General features: G+C 39.8%; 1 protein-coding gene across 1 annotated transcript in view; it reads right to left on the reverse strand.

Moving 5' to 3' along the window:
• Window positions 1–9,920: 9,920 nt before the first annotated feature.
• The window catches only part of LOC147302344 (gamma-aminobutyric acid receptor subunit gamma-3-like), a 179,048-nt gene continuing 170,164 nt past the window's right edge, over window positions 9,921–18,804 (reverse strand). Inside the window, exon 10 of the mRNA XM_086282567.1 lies at window positions 9,921–14,368. Coding sequence (XP_086138693.1) covers window positions 14,087–14,368 — 282 coding nt within the window. The 3' untranslated portion in view covers window positions 9,921–14,086. The remainder of the gene's footprint in view (window positions 14,369–18,804) is intronic.

An 18,804-nucleotide genomic window follows, 5' to 3' on the forward strand; every position in this document is an offset into this window, starting at 1 on the left:
TAAATATGACTTTGACCTGAGACAGAAAATTGGAGCTGTCTGTCCGTGTCGTGATGAAGAGTACTTATTGGTGGAGTTTTGCTCTGTAAATTCTTTTGAACTCTAAGAAAGGTAATGTCTAACAAGGTAAAGGATAAAAGAGTGAAGACAGGTCACAGGCAGTCTGCTAGCAGATGTGGTTAAGTAATAGTTTAAGTTATCTTAAAAAAAACTTTACAGTCTTGAAACATAAACAGCAGATATCCAGCAAAACCTGTGACAGAAAAACAGAAAAAAGGAAGTCAAGACACAAGTAATGAACTTTCAAGTTTATAGAAGGTGAACTAAAAGAATTTAGTTTGGATTGCATAAAATTTTAGTCAAACTTGATAAACTTGCCAGTCTTCTGCAATTTGAGCTACAGTAGCTTGTCTAATGGATCACACCGCACAGCCATCCTCCGCTCCTCACGTGCATCAATAAGCCATGATCCCATTCGTAGTGCCGTCCATCCATTTTTAATTCAGAAAAATCGCTGTTCCTCCCAGAGTATTGGCCAGATTTTACTGAAATTTACACACAACAATCACCTTCACCCAAATTCTGCTCAAGGTCAGGGAGACATTTATTGTGTTATGGGCAACAACTTGAAATAACATAATCTTTGTGTCTTTGAGTACAGCTGGGTACAGTTGCAGTTTTTGGTTCAAGATCAGAGGGATCTTAAACTAGAAGCACGCCTTTAATTGAATGCAAATTTTACTGTGTATTTACTGTATACCTTTTTAGAAGAGTGATTATGTTTCAGCATCCTGTCTGAAATATGATTATTGGAGCTATAGTGGTTCTAATAGAAGGATCCCTGGTTGAAAGGAGACACAAATCGCTGGAAAAGTTACATCAGGAAGGACATCTTTTGTCATAATGTCTACCATCTGATATGGCAACCCCCTGTGAATAAGGGAGCAGCCAAAAGAAACTTTATATGTGCCTTGCACAGCTGAATCAGAGACATGCAGCAAACCATAATGTTATAGACCCGTTTTTGTAGCCACAAGGTAAGCATTTAGCCTAAAGTTGTGTTTATAGTTTGCAGTGTAGCTAAACTCATTCACAGTGAAGACAGGTCGAGACTATGTGACAAAAACAATAGTCCCTGATTGATTTTTGTATGTTTGACTCAACAGGTCTCTTATCTTGAATATTCGTATGTTTTCTTTTACGACAGCTGTTGGGTTTGCAAGACAATCATAATAATCATATTTATTGGCTAGCATTTGATAAACAATCAGTTTATTTTTGCAGAGTTTTCCAGACTTCACAAGCCTCAGTCATAACACTCCTTAAAACCTTTCAGCTAACCAAACCAGCCATTTTTTGTGGCTTTAATAGTAAACGCTTTAACATAATTCAAATTCACGTTGGGTCCTAATGCTTGTAAATAATGACATTAAACCAAGAAATACTCCACACTCGTTGGAGATGAAGATTTGGAAAAGCAGTCGGCTTTTAATAGACCTTGTTTTCGAGATGTGGCACTGTCAGTCCATCTGTCAGTCCGTCACGTTGCCTGAAACAGGCACTGGAAATGCTACAAGATGCATCCAAGAATTCCCACAAGTGTGTGCTTCCAGCAACTGATGTTTTTTACCAGGCAACAAAATGATTAATCTTCATTTAATATGACATTGTTATATTGGTAGAAATTGACCAGGCAGTCCAGGCTGCCAAGTCACTTGCAGATACTCCCTTTTCATGGACCATGAGAGCAATATGTGTGAAGGCTCCACACACACACACACACACACACACACACACACACACACACACACACACACACACACACACACACACACGGAGTATTTATTCATACCGGTATATCTGTCAGCCCTGCTCAGATCTGCTCAAGATAGAGTCATTGCTATGATCCCAAGTTATTATAGCCATCTACTCTACATACCGGTACCATACCAGTGCCATCGTAAAATGGGATACCTGAAAAACATGCTCTGTATCTGTTTAATATGATGTTGTAGAAGGGTTAGCGGGAGGGGGTGGGTTTGACTTGGCGCACTACCCTCAGGATCGTTGATCGCTCCCTCCGTGAACCACCTCAAGGCATGTGAAAACTGTAGTAAAAGTGGGACCTAGGCAATGTTTCTGTGTGTGTGATGGGGAGAGATCAAAAGTTTAATTGGTTTAAATTATTTGCAGACTGCACTACCCTGAGCTTTACCTCTCAGGCAACATCCGGGCTGCCCTGTGCACACAGTTGATGTTGTTAGTGGTTCATACAGCCTGGGGGAAACATCGCTCAGAGCTGAATAATACTAAAAGCTCCTCTTTATTTTCAAGTCATGGTTTAAGGAGTCATGTGGTGTGGCTTGTCTTTATGAGTCGGCTCAGTGCTTGTTAGCCTGTGAAAACTGACTGCTGATAGTGCAGTTTCCTACATTCAGAGTTAAATAATATTCCCAGGTCTTAAAGCAAGGTGATTTCTCAGATTTTGTCTTGATATTATGGCACAGATCAAATGTCCATTGTAGTTATTAAATTTCATTGTTAATAATTTGCTAAATGTGTCTGTGTCGTTATCCTGGTTATGGTAGTCTGTGAAAAAAGGCAGAAGAAAAGAGGAGTAAAGGAAGCCATCTAGACATCAAGACATCATAAGCCACGCCCTCTGTTCAACGATGGTCGGTCACAGTGGACATAGGCTGTGTCCCAATTCCTAAGCCGCATCCTTCGGAGGCCGCATTGAAGGCTGATTACGTCACAGCCAGGCGACGAAGGCTGTCCCAATTCAAAGGCTGCTCCAAATGCATCCTTCGCTTCCCCCGATGGGTTGGGTCTATCTTTCGTGGCCATATCCCAGTATTCATAGTGCATTGCCCCAGCCAATTCCAGTTTCCAGCAATAGTGGCAGCTACTATTTTTAATATTATTAGTTTTAATATTACTCTTATTGCTCTTTCTGGGTCACAAAATAAGCAGATATTTGAAGTTTACACAGGTTGAAAATATCTTAAAAGTTTGATTTATCAAGATAGCACATATTTGCAAAAGTACGCTGACGTGTCTGATGTGAAGTGTCTGTTACCCACCAGCTCGATAGCTGACTGGGAGGTCGAGGCTCACTAGAGCCAGTGAGAACAGCAAACTCCCGACACATCGTTTTCAGACCTCCCGTGGTCTTTCACTGCTCAGGTTAAACGTGATATAAAAGTCACTTGAATAAGCAAAGGACCCGGTCTTTGCAGTCTACATGAGCGGCCTAGGATGTGGCCTAGGAACTGGGACACAGCTTATGTCCACTGTGACCGACCATTGTTGAACAGAGGGCGTGGCTTATGACAACCAACTATGATCCCTTACCAGGGATTATCGCATCTTGTGTCGGGTGACCCCAATAGGTCACATGATAGGATGAGGCAAGGTCTCAAGATGGTTTTAATCAAAACCTCTGCTGATAATGGCCCATGCCTTTTTTCAAACTTTGGCTCATGCCAAGAGGCACACGATTAGTTGTGGGTCAAAGACCCTCTTAAAGGACAACCCCCACTAGGGTTTAAATACCTATAATTTGGTTTTAGAACTGAGGAAGCCTCTTGGATGAGAGGTGAAATGTCCTCATGAAACTTGAAGACTTTCCTTCCAATCTTAGCACCAGTTATCAGATGCTCTGCAGTAAAGGACATGTGCAATGCTCCCACTGCACAGTCTGTCTTTACAGACTTTTTAAAGACTTAAAGAGGCTAAAATCTATTTTTGCTTTGTTCTCCAGCTCTTTCAATTCAGAGTACTTTGTTTTGGGTTTTACTTGTTTGAAAAGGGCTTTTAAAAAAAGATTGATGTGTGTGATAAACCAAGAAACAAAAGAAAAACATCTACAGCGCTTGTTTTAGAAATTCTTTTAGCAAATTGTGGAAATATTTTAGCTTCACCACATTATTCTTCATGCTAGAAATGACAACAAAAAAAAATAAGAAAGGTAGCAATTTCCCCCCTCTGCAGATATGCTGAGGGTTATTAGCATTCTCATTTGAGCAATGGTAAGAAAGGTGTGATGCGCATTCAACCTGTTGTCATGCAAACTGGTTGGGTGTGCTCAGGAAAATAAAGACTGGGGGTTGAATTACACTTTAATGTAGCATAAAATATTTCTGATTGGTCGTTGTGGACATCTGCTCTGCCAGCTGATTGCAGCGCTCAGCCCTCTCCTCGCAGAGCACTATGAGCAGGTGGGTGGGATGGTCTGTATACAAGACTAGGGAAAAAATCAAACACAGAGGGGGACGACATCATACCTTAACTTGTTGTTTTCGAACACCCTCTCCTCCACAATGTGAGTACAAGAAAATAATTATTATAATATGATGTGTTAAATTTGTTTAGATCAGAGGAATAAGGAAGGATTTGTCTGTGTTTCAGTTTGGCTTAGCTGTAGGCCTGAGAGTGTGTGTAATTGTTTAGAGGGAAAGGAATTTATTGACACTGGGGGTCTGCTGTCATAAAAGGAGACAGGAAGCTACAGTTGGGGGATACTGATGCTTTAACTTGAATCTAATAAACGGCCATAATTGTTATAACTTAGAAGTAGGTTTGCAGGAGACTCTCCGCCTTATCTGTAAATGTAAGACAACAAGAGACCAATGGCCTAGTGGATGCAGAGGTGGGGTCTCAGTGTTTGTAATATGTTAACTGTTTTTTGTATGTTGTCTAAAGGAATTTGGTGTAGCTTGGGTGAGGAGATTACTTTTATGGCCGGCAGGAAGTCACATACACAGAGACATACACACACAGTGCTTTGACTGTTACGACGCACCCACACCTACATGCACACTCACTCACATGCACTCACACATGCACACAGGTACGCGCATACAGTCACTCACGTGCACTCACATAGACATACGGGTACGCGCACATACAGGCACTCACGTGCTCGTGCATATACACACACAAACACAGAGTTTGCAGCACACCATGGGGGTTTTATGATGGGGTCACTTCTGACTGTAACAAACAAAGAAGTGGAAGATCTGCAGAGGGACACCGGCCTTGCACGTCTTCCCTTCTAGAAGATGCATGCTTAAATAAAGACGAATAAAGGTTTTGTGAAATGACTACTGGGTCCGGTGCCGTCTCTGGATGCCCGAGGAATAAAAAGAACGGGGTGAAACTGATTTCGTAACAATAAAGTCATTTATAACATGCTCAACAAACCCTAACATTATGGCGAACTGCTGTGTTTAGTGTAGCCAACCAACAATGATCCGCCACTTAGTGGAAGGAGTGAAATTTGAATAGCTTGCTATAAAAACTGTAACTTAAAACACTTAATTTTTTAAATGTAGCTCCACAGACATGGTGACACTGTCTCTGTGACTTAACTGATTAATAATAACACACAAAGAGCCAAGTTGACAGTATTGTATTAATAACCAAATAGTTTGTATAGTGTTATTTTCCTTTGTCCTTACCTACTTGCTGTACAATCCTTACTCCTCAGATTACTCCCTGTCACATGAGATTGGTTCCTCATGTGGATTTGTTTTTTGCCCCCCCCCCCCCTCCCCCTATTTTCCCACCTTGATTGAGTTCACCTGTGGCTTATTATCCATTTCTCTGGCTTTTGAGCTTTAGTTACGTTTCAGCTACTGGGTTAATTTTGCTGTTAGGATAACTAAATGCATTGATAGCAGCAACAGTGCTTACTTACTGAGCTTTACAATGTCTGCCATGTTAGTTTCTTCTCTTAACAGTTGTTCATATATTACAAGCACAATGCAACACGGTGGTAGAAGAAAAGAACAACTCCTTTCCTTAGTCTGCCTCTTCACTCCTAATCACTGGCCCACATCCAGTCTGGCTGCTACACCCTCCCACACAACTCCATGTGGAGTCACGCTTGTGCCTACTGAAAGATTTCTTAATTAAGAGGTAGGGGTATGTCGTTACGTTTCTGTGACAAAAATGGTAACTTGCATCAGCGTGTTTGGTGATTTGTACTGCTATCAGATGGATGTACTGGGATCATGTCCATCCCTTGTTACACAGGATTCATATTCTGAAAAAATGCTTAATATTTTAAAAAACCTTTTTTAAAACCCTTTTCATTTTATTTTTTAAACAATGCTAAAATAATTACACAGAACTTTGGTAAACGTATTTAGCTAGCGTTAGCAGTGCCAAAAGTTCCTTCTGTTTCCGAGTCCTGCATTGTGTTTACTTTAGGTTCCTCTGGTTATCTTCAAGATTTGGTTAAGTTTACCTACCTCCTCTTTATGGCACTTTCTGTTTCTGTGGCAGACCCAGTTTTTTATCCGTGTTTTGTTGTTGTTCCTTTAGCATAACCTGACCAGTCACATTGAGCATTCAGTTAGCATTAGCCATTCGAGTTAGCTTGTGTTATTAGCAAACCAACATGAGTAATAGGGGTGGGCAAAAAAATCGATACTGTGTAGTATCGTGATATTTTGTTTGCTAATAATGTATCGATACAGGGACAGCAGAAATCGATATTTTGTTACAAAAAAGGTTTTTGTGGACTGGAACTCTGACTTCAGAGCATGTTGATCCTTTTTCTGAGCAAGAATCCTGACATTCCTTCACTGTCCAAATGTGTTTAACTTGTTTTTTGGCAGCAATAAATATGACAGTTTACCTATTTTAATTTAAGACATGTTTTTTTTAATTAAGTTTAAAACTTTTTTTATTTAATGTAAAATTATATTTTGTTTTAATTTACTTTCAAATTCTTCAGTTGCTGAATGGGCTGCATAGTTTTCAGAAATTGCATAGTTCAGAATAGCTATAATTGTACCAGATGGTTGCATTCAGTTAAGTTGGACTAGACTGTAATACAAACCGTTCAGTTTGTCAACAATAAAACTGACTGAAATGAGAGAAAGACTGAGTGTGAGACTTTGATATTAGATATGAATATTGATAAAGTTTACCTTTATGTACAGAATCTGAATATCGCAAAATATTTTTAAAAATTGCAATAATATCGTATCGTGCGTTAAGTATTGTGATAATATCGTATCGTGGGCTGTATGGTGATTCCCACCTCTAATGAGTAACCTAAATTTGTAGGATCTAGTAGGAAATCTAACTAGATAATATATTATATTATACAAACTAATAAAGAAAATGTTTTTAATGTTTACCATTTTTTCCAGAAGAGAATTTTATACAAATAAAAGCATTTCTTTTTTTTCTTTACACATTACAAAGCTAAACATCACAACAATGTGATTGGTCAGACGCAATGTTGACAAACATAATTACGATGATGTAGGAAAAACACCCACAGCCACGAATCCTACATCTGTGCACCACAAATACTGGTTTATTTTCCTGTGACGAACACACTCTCATATCATATCACAGACACACACACACAAATACACAAACACAGTAGTGACATTAATGCACACACACTAAACTGCTAAAAGGACTCCCTCCTCACTTAGGCAGCCATGTGGTCACGCATGAACATTTTACCTTATGAAAGTAAAAGTACAGTATGCGAACATGCACATATTCCCTACAGTAGGTTTTCTCACAGGCATGTCAGCTCCTCTTTCAAGCAAAGCTGTCATTTCACAGGCATGAACAAATTCATGAGTTAAATTCACACACACGTTCTCTGACAGCTCAGTTTTACACTGTGCTGGGGTTTTCTTTCTCCGCTTTCACTGCAGCGCAAGCATGCCATCCTGCTTTTTGCACCGCGTAGGTGGCAGGAGCTTCTTCCAGTTTTTGCGGTGGTGGAGCTACGCTGGAACAGCCACCCTTTGACTCCACTTATTTGTCTGTCTCTCGCTTGTACTCTGTTCATGCCGCTTGCTTCAAACTAGGTCACCAAACTCGGGGTAAAGCAATGACATGCTCATGCATCTGTCACTGGATATCAGTGGTATCATTGTTATTAGGCAAGCAGACTGCCTCAGGACAGTTGTAAATCATTCTTTGTACGGAGATGTCCTAATTTGTGAATTTACCAATCAGAACATTGGATTAAAAGTCTATAAAACCAATAAATGTGCACTAGCCAAATACATTTTCTGTAAATTTGGAACTTAGTAGTCATTTCAAGGTTAAAGATAATACCACCAAGAGCTTAATCAAATGAAACCTTCTTGGGTCACTTAGGTGAATCTTCTCTTTAATCATATTTGTGGATAAGAAATTTCTTCATCAGAGGACTCAAAGGATTTATTATTAAGAATTCTTCGTATTGTTTCCTGCTTTTAACACATCAACTCTGAGGACAAAATGTTCACTTGCTCCCTATCCCATCCAATAACAGGTGTGATGGTGACGAGATAATCAGTTGTATTCATTGTCACTGTCAGTGGTCATAATGTTAAGTCTGATTGCTATATTTTACCCCTTTAGAAAGGAACTCATAGAAATACATATGCAGCAGGATCAGTCACAAAACTCTCTGAGTTCTTAGCTCTTACTTGTTACTGTGTGCACGCAGAACATGTAATTAAATCAGGTCCTTTGTCTTGATTGAGCCTACAGACTGCAGCCTCAGAAAACAACGAGTCTAATGATTTGCTGCTGTCTTCAACAGTTTTGGTAGACTTGTGTCCACTGCAGCCTCAACCTTGATGTTCTAGACTGACAGGACTGGAACCTAACATGGTCTTTCCCCCTTAGGGTTGGAGGAGCCATAAAGACTTGGTTGTCAGTCCGCAGGGCAAATGATTTATCCTTTTTGTCAAAACCGCTGGCATCTCACAGGTGTCTTTTGGCGTGGGTGGCATGATGTGCCAGGTCATGACAATAGTATGATCTGAGCCTCAATATGAGAGCTTTTAAAGGACCACTTGAAATGCCCTTAGTGAGTGTCATGTTACATGTTGAAGGTTAGTGTAGTGAATGGGTGCATTTTAACCCAGAGCACAGTCTTTTCCTAAACCAAAGTGTTTTTGGAGCCTAAACTCAGCCAGTGATTGAAACTGAAAGTAAAGAGCCAGTGCTGGTGACACCAATTAAAGAGTTAAAACAAGGTGTTAGTGAGACACAGTCATGTCTTCTGGTTGACAAACCTCTTCCTCCAACGCCAACTTTGCAAGCCTCACATATGAACCATTGTCCCTAAAGTACTTTCTTTCAATATTGCTATTAAAATACTATTGCTATTATAACACAATTTTACAGTAACTTTCCAGTTAGCTTGGAGCGGCTGCACATTCTCCTCCTAACCTTTTTATCGACAAGTTATTTCCATTTGCAAATTGTTATCACCAGCAGATTTTTTGCACCTTTCTGCATAAACTCTAGAGGTTGTATATGACACTCTAGGAAGGTCAGGAGTGTTGAAATCACTCAGACCAGCCTGTCTGACACTAGCAGTCATGCCTCGGTCAAAGTCACCGAGGTTGTGATCACGGGGTGAGGCTTATTTGGAGCTCTACAAATAAAGCAAATTTGAACTGACATTTTTTGGCAAATTCGGGTCAAAAGAGTTATGCATCTGTAGCTTTTATGACCTCAATCTTAGTGTATTGTGGCATTATGGTCCTCTACAGTCTCTGAATTGGCTTTGACACATGGTCAAACATTTGATAATGGTATCAATAATCCATCTTCTTCAGACCTTTGGGAACTGGGAGCAAAGTGACATGGCATTGAAATCCAGTGAAAGGATAGTAGGAAGCATATAGAGTAGATCCCCTTTTGCGTACAAAAGTAAACCCCCAGTGATGGAAATTCACCTAGGAAAAATTGCAGTTGTTGTCTTTTTACAGTTCCAAACCCTCTCAACTGTTTTGCTTGACACCTTCCAGCAAAGCAGTTGAAGCACTTTACCAGAGGCTTGCTGTAACACACAACTTTTTTTCCTGACTAACCACTAAGCAACACTCTTAAAGACTTTCACACAAAAAGACATCACAGTAGCACTTGACCAAAACGTTATTTATTAATATAAGCAATGTACCACGCACTAGAAAAAAGATATCTATTTCACTCCAGAGTCAGTTTTCATAAAATATTTCCCCTTGGAGTGCTGATCCAAGAGCAGAGTGGCTTTTTAGAAAATCCTACAGCCCCGCCCCACTCCTCAGAGATCTCACTGACAATCACAACAAACTTGGTGAGCAGGGCAAAAAGGGAAGTGATTTCTTTGACACCTTTTCTGTGCCAATGACTCTCCACTTTTCACACGAGCTGGGAAATTTTAATGGGGGTGATGAGGTCTCTGGGAGAGGCTCATGAGCGACTTTATTATGCTCGCCAGTGCTGATCCTGGGTTAGTACTCTGATTGCAAAGAGGCTTTATAAACACAGGTCCCAGTCAACTGAAACACACAGGTGGTTTTTGTTAAGACGTAGAAAATAGTGATATTTGATTTTATTGAAGTATCTACATGGACTAAGACACTTATAAAGTGTAGTAGAAATATCAGAGGTGAGGAGAGTTTACTGCGGTGTTGCCCAAACTCTGGTCAATTCAGTCAGTTCTTACACAGTTAGTTACATAAATTGTTGTCTGTGAAGGTTCTCAGTCATGCAGGTCATCGTAGTCAAAGGAGCTTCTAAGGTTAAATGGTGGGAAATCCCAGATTTAAGCCCAGTGGGAGTGTCCCCCCAAGAGGGTCCATGTGCCTCTTGGGGGGACACTCCCATTGGGCTTAAATCTGGGATTTTCCACCACCATTTGACTTTAGAACTGAAGAAGTTTCTCGGATGAGAGGTGAAACGACTTCAAGCTACTTAAAGAAGTCCAGACGCTTTTCTTTCCAAGCTCCTCAGACTACATAGATCCATCAACTACTAATGCTGTGTCACAATTTCTTTTGAGCTAATGTATTAACCACTTAATACTGACCTGGTTACCTGTGAGCCTTAGGGGTAGGGATAATGTCCACCCCCTTGTATGCTCTAGTTCTGAAAAATGTACCTATTTAGTGTGCTGCTACAGGAAAATGTAACTATAACCCTAACCCTAGACCATTTGATGGTAAATGGTAGTTCCAATAGGAAAAAATTCTATGGAAATTATCCCATGAGATTTAATTTGAAAGATGGTAGAGGTTAAGGGTTTAACTATCGCAAGGTCACTGGCGTTCCTTCTAGGGTTAGGGTTACAGTTCCTTTTTGTAGAAAGTTGAACTGTTTGAAAATCCAAATGATAAATCTTTTATAAGGAAAAGTGTAATGCCTCTATATATGAGACGTCATTTAATATATAACATCTCCTAGTTTTTGAAAATGTCCATACATTTTTTTCATGGGCTAAAATCAAAATTCCAAAGCCTCGATGGGTTGCCAATGACCTGGTGGACATTAAAGAAGTTAAATAAACAGAATAAGATGTGGCCCACAACTAATTGGGTGTTCTGTTTTTTTGTCCAGCAACCTTGAGGCTATTTGATTTTTACCTAAAAACCTCTGGACAGGAAACAAATGGCTCTTGGAGGCCTCATAAATAAAATATGTGGGATCCTTAAATATAAACTCATCTAAGCTGCTCGAACTGACTGAACTGAAACCAGATTGACTCTGGCCTTGCTACTGGCCTAACATACATTCCATATATACCTGTATGAAAATAGAAACATTAATTAGATACAACTTACATAAAAGCTTTTCTCTGAACATACAAATACTAGGGAAAAAGTGTGTGTGTTGGGAAGGAGAGAGGAAAAGGGCTGATTGTTCTACAAAGCCAAACAACTGCAAAAAACACCTTACAGTAAACAAAAGCATGTCTGAAATGCCACTGGCCCAGTCCAGCGTGTGTGTCTGCACGCCTCCACATATGGCATCAATTTTAAATGTTTGAGGAGGGCATGTGGGACTCCATTTAGAGTCCATGAAAAAGAATCTTGTATCATCCATTTTTCAACACTGTCCAATGTAGCATCTGTGTGTGTGTTTTGTGTGTGTGCATTTGTGTATGTGATATCACAATATGTAGAACCTATTTTACAGTACCTGGGATCATTTCCACCTGGGCACAGGACGATGTGCCTTAAGGGCCTGGCAGGACATCAGAGATTACTTTCATTTTTCGACTGAAAATAAAAAGTAAGCAAAACTGAAGCTTTCATCAGGGCTTCAATTTAATACACTCAAGCTATACTTCTGAAACTGAATGGGCCAGGTGCAGCATTTATGCATTTCTTCAGGGTTTAAGTGGCTTGTGGCCAAATCGAAAATGTACCCGTTTAACTATTTTCATTTTGGCACAACAATTTGTCTTTACTCAGGCCTATATCATTTGTAGCTTATAATTCTTCGGGAGGGGGGGGTGAGAACTGTGTTCAACATTGAACTTGAACCAATCATAGTGGCCCTTGGCTAGCTTTTATATACAGTGTATATTCTCATTTCGGTATGCCAAATGTTAAACTGTATTTAACAACTGTCAACTCAGAAAAAAACAAAAAGACTAAAGTTTGTTTAATAGCTCTATGTAAAACTCGCTAACTAGTTACTGTTTAACCTAAAGAGTAAAAGTGCTAACTTATGTCTTTAGTTGCCGAAGAATTTACAAGTCCAAAAACTGTAAGTTTTACAGGTCCTGGCAGATATCCCTTTAGGCAGATCTGGATGCTTCTCCCAAGTTTCAGTGTTTGCATCAGGCTTGCTAGCTACTGGCTGCTAATTTCACATTCAGACATTAATTAGTCTCCTCAATGAACTCTTGGCAAAGAAAGTCATGCTATTCATTCTCTAAAGTAAGTGTTCCTGAAAGAAGCACAAGTAAATTGTTGGATCATAAAAAATAAGGAGGGATAATGTCATTCAGGGAAAAAGGCCAGTTAATATTTTGTTACTCTATTTCAGTTATAAATTATATACATAGAACCAATATAGACAAAAGGTAAATGCATTAAATTCATTTTGCTTTTACTAGAATAACGATACATTTGGAATTGAAACTTCTCTCTAAAATAAACCTACAAGCCCCAAAAGTCTTCTACCAGTAAACTAAATAAAGAGCTAAATAAAGACCATTATTTGAGAATATAAAGTACAATTTTGGAAATATCCAATTTTTCCTTTAAGCCTAAGTAATGCATAAATTATATTAAAAACTCAAAGTCTATTTAAGTAAGAAAAAAAACCCTTTTTTTAAACTGGTGTGTTCTTGGAAAAAAGCAGCAGTACTCCAACCCCAATCTGTTTACTGCAACATACAAAATATGCCCAGGTAGTTTTAGATCAGTCTGCAGACATTATGCAGTTTTTATATAGTTGTTGTGTGCGAATATAGCCCAGCATTCATTAAAAACTCCCAAATCTTCTTGGCATGTACTGTAAACGGCATGTTCAAACAAAATAGTCATGTTCAACAAAACAGTCACTGACTCAATAAATAAGATTTTACCATACAACCACTGCCCCTGGCTGGAACCCATATTTAACAAGTAACAGCTGATGTGACCTGCTGTGAAAGAACAACTAGTTCCAATAAGAAGAAGAACAAGAAAACAACTATTCTCAAAAAGGGAACTAATTCTAGGGTACAACTAAAACTAATGTGCTACGAAATGAATGGTGAGCGTTGGTTTTTAAACATCTCCAGTGGTGAGAACTGTGTTCTGGGTTTGTTTCATCAAAGACTAAACAGCTCAGCATGCGGCGGTGTGATGGATGAGGTAATAAAGATAATGAAGGGAACTCTGAAGCTGCTTCTCTCGGTGCCGCACCCTTTCTAAAGAAGGCACTATGGGTGCTTCGCCATCTCCACGACCAAGAGTCAGCTCTGCAACCCCTGTTCCCAAATGTCTCTGAAGTCACAGCTGTCTGTTGTTTGGTTTCTGAGAGAGTCATAAGTGGGACTCATCCATTCAAGTTAATGCTGGCGGCTTGTTATTCTACTGCTGAGCGATTTATTCACGGTGGAGTGGCACTGCTCAAAGTATCATGGCCTTTACACTGTGCACCCGAGCACACGTGTATTTTTGAATACGTCATATCACTCCAGAGGCAGCATGTCCCTCACAAGTCCCACACAGCAGATCCACCTCATTTCTTCCCCTATGTTTAGCACTGACCTCAAATCACAAGCCGTGGTGCAAAGTGCCGCGGGCTGTTTCAGCAGTGCCCACACATCACGGCTTGAGACAGACTAGAGGTAGAGGTAGCTGACCCAGTACACAATGTTAAAGAGCAAGAACGAGGTGGGGAAGAAAACCCGGGAGTAGGCATCCAGCTCACGGATGTTGACGTGGATCCGTCCTTTCCTCCAGCCGCCTTCTTTACACTCCTCATAGCAGCAGAAGAAGCTCTTGCAGTCCTTTCCATCCAGGCACTCGTGCAGACAACTGTCATCATAGTCATGCCAGAACAAGGAGTTGCCCATGGGCATCATAGGCCGAGGGGTGGGACCCATGTTGAAAGACGAGTAGGCCTAGGATAAAAACGGAGAGAGAGAATAGGTGAATTAATTAAGACTTACGTAATCTATTCCCGAAGCAATGACTGTCACATCAAAATTACAAGCCACAGCTAGGCATAGAAAGTCCAGATCGTCAATGCGGCTAGCAATCTTAGGCTTTAGTTAGTCAACAAGTGTACCTGATGTTTGGCTTCTAATCTCAGTGCTAGTCCAGGTCCAACATCAACAGCCAATTTGTGATCTAGCTAACATCATTTTTGGGGGGCGGGGTCACACAACTCCATAATTCAGAGACATTTTAGAGGTACTTGAAGACATTTTTTGACACTAATATAAAAGTAGGATGGCAGTGTCCTTGCAATAAGCAAAACTGATGGTTACCTAGTGATTACAATTTTTCACATTCAGTGACCAACTGCAAGTAGTTGCGGCAGCCAAATTTTAATCGAAATGCAATTGCACAGGTTGCCTGGTGGGAGACAACCTGTCTCTACACAATCACAGTCAGACTAAGACTGACAGAATGGCAAAAGTTTGCATATAATTGACTACTAATGTATAAACATATACAGATTGTCAACATGCTGCAATCAGTTGGTCAGTCTGTGCTGATGAATGTTAACTGCATTAATAGACTGTGGTTAGCCCAGTCCATGGGCAAACTCTTTGCTATGTCAAAATGCAAGGTTGCCAAGCCCCTGTGTTATTTTTCTGTTAAAATTGTGTCCAGTAGCAACTATGTCACTATATGTGGAGAGATTTCTGAATGTCTTTTTCAAATCTATGAGGTTCAGGCTGGACTCTGAAGAAGTAGTAAATGTGACTTTCTGTTTAATGTTGATTTCTGAGAATACAGACAGCAACAAATTTGTGATAAACATATACTTTCTTGTAACTGCCAACTTGACCTTATTGCCATTTTATCATTGTCTTGAGGCACCAAACATACTTAGAAGACAATAGCTAACTGCAAGTATTTGCAAACCTTGTCACCCAAGATTATAAGTTCATTGCATACAGTTACAATAATTGTGGTTGGGCTGTGGGCTCCAACCACCTATAACTGTAGCATTACACATATCCTGGCTATGTTGCAAGCCTTTCTTTTTCTTTTAGGTGGTTAGTGAATGTTAGTAATTTTATGTCTTTATGCTAAAAATTGCAAAAACGAATGCTAAAATTACATTCTTCTTTCCACTTAAATACTTTAGGTTCAAAACTATTTCACATTTTGCCACGAGCCTGGGCTACTTCTTTGTAGGTCACCAACTATAGTAAAACGATGCAGATACTGACGTATATTATCATCATTAGCCTAATAAGCTAGTTGCACGACATAACAAGAAGTCTCGAGCACTGCCACTTCATAAAAAGCTCCATTGTTCAGATGATTGCTAATATTTTCAAGCAGTGCCCTTTTTGTTGTATTGCACTATATTTCATTAAAGTATTAAAGGAGAAATTGTGCCTTCAGTAAATTACCACACTCTGTATGATTTATCATTTCTCCAAAATAGAGAGATTATAAAGACACAAAGCCATGGCATATATTTATTGATGTATTTGAGTGCTTAAAAACTCCAACTTTCAGCACACAATTGATAAGCTGAATAGATTTTTGAGCGATGTGCCATTCTCATAGTTCTGCTGTTATTAGTTATAGCAAAAAAAACAGTACCAACAATAACATTTTGTGTAATCAATTTCTAACAGCACAAGGATTTCTGTGATGTTGAAATTAATGACAGTGTTCAATCATATTGTAAACCAAACAAGCTGATTTACAAAAGTACAAATGGCTAAGAAATATGTTTTGTTATTTTTTCTTTCACATAATGCAGCTTTAGAAAGAATTTTTGAGACCCCATTGCCAAATAAGTACCTCCTGAGAAAATTTGTTACATGACTCCCTCCCTGATGTTTATGAAATCATGCGAGGCCAACTAATTGGGTTAAAATCTTTTTTAAAAGGTTTCCCGTCCTCCACTACTCTGTTGAAGGAAGGGTGGTAGGCGAGAGAGAGGAATCGTTAGATGTGTCGTGTGGAGTAAGAGATTTGACGGAGTGGGCAGTACAAGGGAACGACACGAATGGTGGTGATTTGGGAGGGGGGGGGCTTCCCCACAGACAGAGCGGGCCAGAATACAGTGAAGAGTCAGAGATGCAGAGGAGGGGACTGTATGTAACACAACTTAATTATTCAGCCTGAGCTGGCAGTCTGTTTTAGCCCTGAGACACATTCAGCAGAACTCCTCTACACTGGGAGAAAATAATGAATAGGGAGGGGATCTGGAGAGAGGGAAATGACAGCAACAGTGGCTGACTCAGTCTTAGTAGATGTGCGCCGACGCCATTAAAGCATTCGCGGCAGGTGCAGCCTTGAGAACGCCCACACAGAGTGGTAGGCTCTCATACAGGAGTGGCGGGTTGAAAAGAAATGCATTCAGCTGCACACATGTGCTAATACAGACATGTCAAACTCCTGGGTAGATATTGTGTATTTCCCATATATATATATATATATATATATATATAGGCACCCTATGGATCAAATCAATATCAGTTTTTGAAGGTTGGTGTGATTACAGCGAAGACAGTGAAAGAAAGTATTCAGTCGCGTTCTTTCCTCTTCAGACACCTTAACCACTTTACACCCACCGGGTCATCAGCAACCTGCTAGGGTTTCGTGTTTCATGCATGAATTTGGCATTGCAGTTTTGTTTTTCAAAGCTTTTCCATTCGGGTGTTCCAAATAGGCAACAACTTTGTAAAAGGGTTAGACTGTAATCTGTCATTCCTAAACAGGTAACTGGAAATGTGGTTACAATGAAAACACAGATCTAAAAGGGAAACAAACTGATAAAAATATAGTCTGGTCACCTTTTTTCTACTTATGACAAGATGGAAACTGTGGAGATGTGCAGGAGTAGGAGTCCTAACAACAGAGTGAGGAAGAGGTGGAGAAAGGTGACAAGTAGAAGTAGAAGAAGAAGGCTGTAAGAAAATATATGGAGGGACATAATTAGGAAGGGAGAGATTCAATGATTCAGGTAAAGTAAATAGCTACTTTGACATTGAGCCACTGCAATAGCTAAACTTCAGCTTTTAATTATCACATGCTGTAGTGCAAACCAACTATTCTAACTCAACAACGACTGTACCAACCTGATTAAAACCTGTTTTAATACCAATAATCAAACAAAATGAAATATATACATAATGTGTATGTAAGAGCGATCATGGTGGGCTGTCTGGACTTAAACTGCCAGGGCTGAATTTATTGTTGCAGTCCAGCTGTGGTCCGTAGTCTGTCTTTATTTGTTTGTGGGTTTCTGTTCTTCTCGGCATCCCTTCTTCTCTTGCTATTGTTCATATGAAGGCTGGACCTAGCCTCTTTGGCTTCAGGTACCATTTTATAGTCTTAAGCAGTGTTTCCCAACCCTGTGGAACCACGGCACATAATTCACATTAGAAAAATGACACGGCACACCACCAAAAAAAAATGTCACAAAAAGCTTATTGATATTTTTTCCCCGCGCACCAGGTATAGTGGAATTGGCTCGATTTGTCCCCAGTATACCTTGTTGCTTTCTTCTGACCGCTACTCATGCTAGGGCCTTCATCTGGGTTGGAGTTTTCTCCAGGACCCAGATCAGATTGACTACTTTTTTCTTTTCAAATATTTAGTTATTGCTATTGCGCACTGTGTCGTTTCACAGCATGACTATTATGTCATTTCTTCTTCATCTTCGTCTGTTTTAATGGCAATTGGCTACCCAGTCCTTGTAGGAAGTGTAGTTCAACTGCCCTCTAGTGGAAGAGAATGTAATTGTTCTGCCGGTTGCTTAGACCAGCGGTCCCCAACCTTTTTTTGCGCCACGGACCGGTTTATGTCCGAAAATATTTTCACGGACCGGCCTTTAAGGTGTTGCGGATAAAAACAACAAAATAAAACCAGTGCCAGTACCATAAAAAATAAGATTTATTCATAACACAGGAAAAGACCCAGGGAAACCAAGTTAACGATAAAAAAGATGAAAAAAAAAAATCACAATAAAAAACTATAAAAACCCTAAAAACAACAAATTTCACATCCACCTCAACTCTCATGGCCCGGTACCAAACGACTCACGGACCGGTACTGGTCCGTGGTCCGGGGGTTGGGGATCGCTTGTTTAGAGTACTAATCAGGTGGAACCAGGTAATCTTCCACGGCACACATGATCATTTCTTCGGCAAATACAGTGGTTGGGAAACAGTGGTCTTAAATTTGGGATTTTGGCTGCTACCACACAAAGAGCACTGCATTCTCATACAGTAGTATATATTTTGTTACCCTGTATTTATACATGTGCAATGACAATACAGTTAAATCCTAATCCTAATCCTAGTGACAAGCAGTGTTGGTCAAGTTACTTGAAAAAAGTAATCAGTAACTAATTACTGAT

This window comes from Aulonocara sp. 'chitande type north' Nkhata Bay, linkage group LG23, assembly GCF_057382095.1.
Source record: "Aulonocara sp. 'chitande type north' Nkhata Bay isolate Kocher_YH1m ecotype deep benthic linkage group LG23, A_spYH_male_GT1.1, whole genome shotgun sequence".
In the NCBI taxonomy this organism is placed as follows: domain Eukaryota; kingdom Metazoa; phylum Chordata; class Actinopteri; order Cichliformes; family Cichlidae; genus Aulonocara; species Aulonocara sp. 'chitande type north' Nkhata Bay.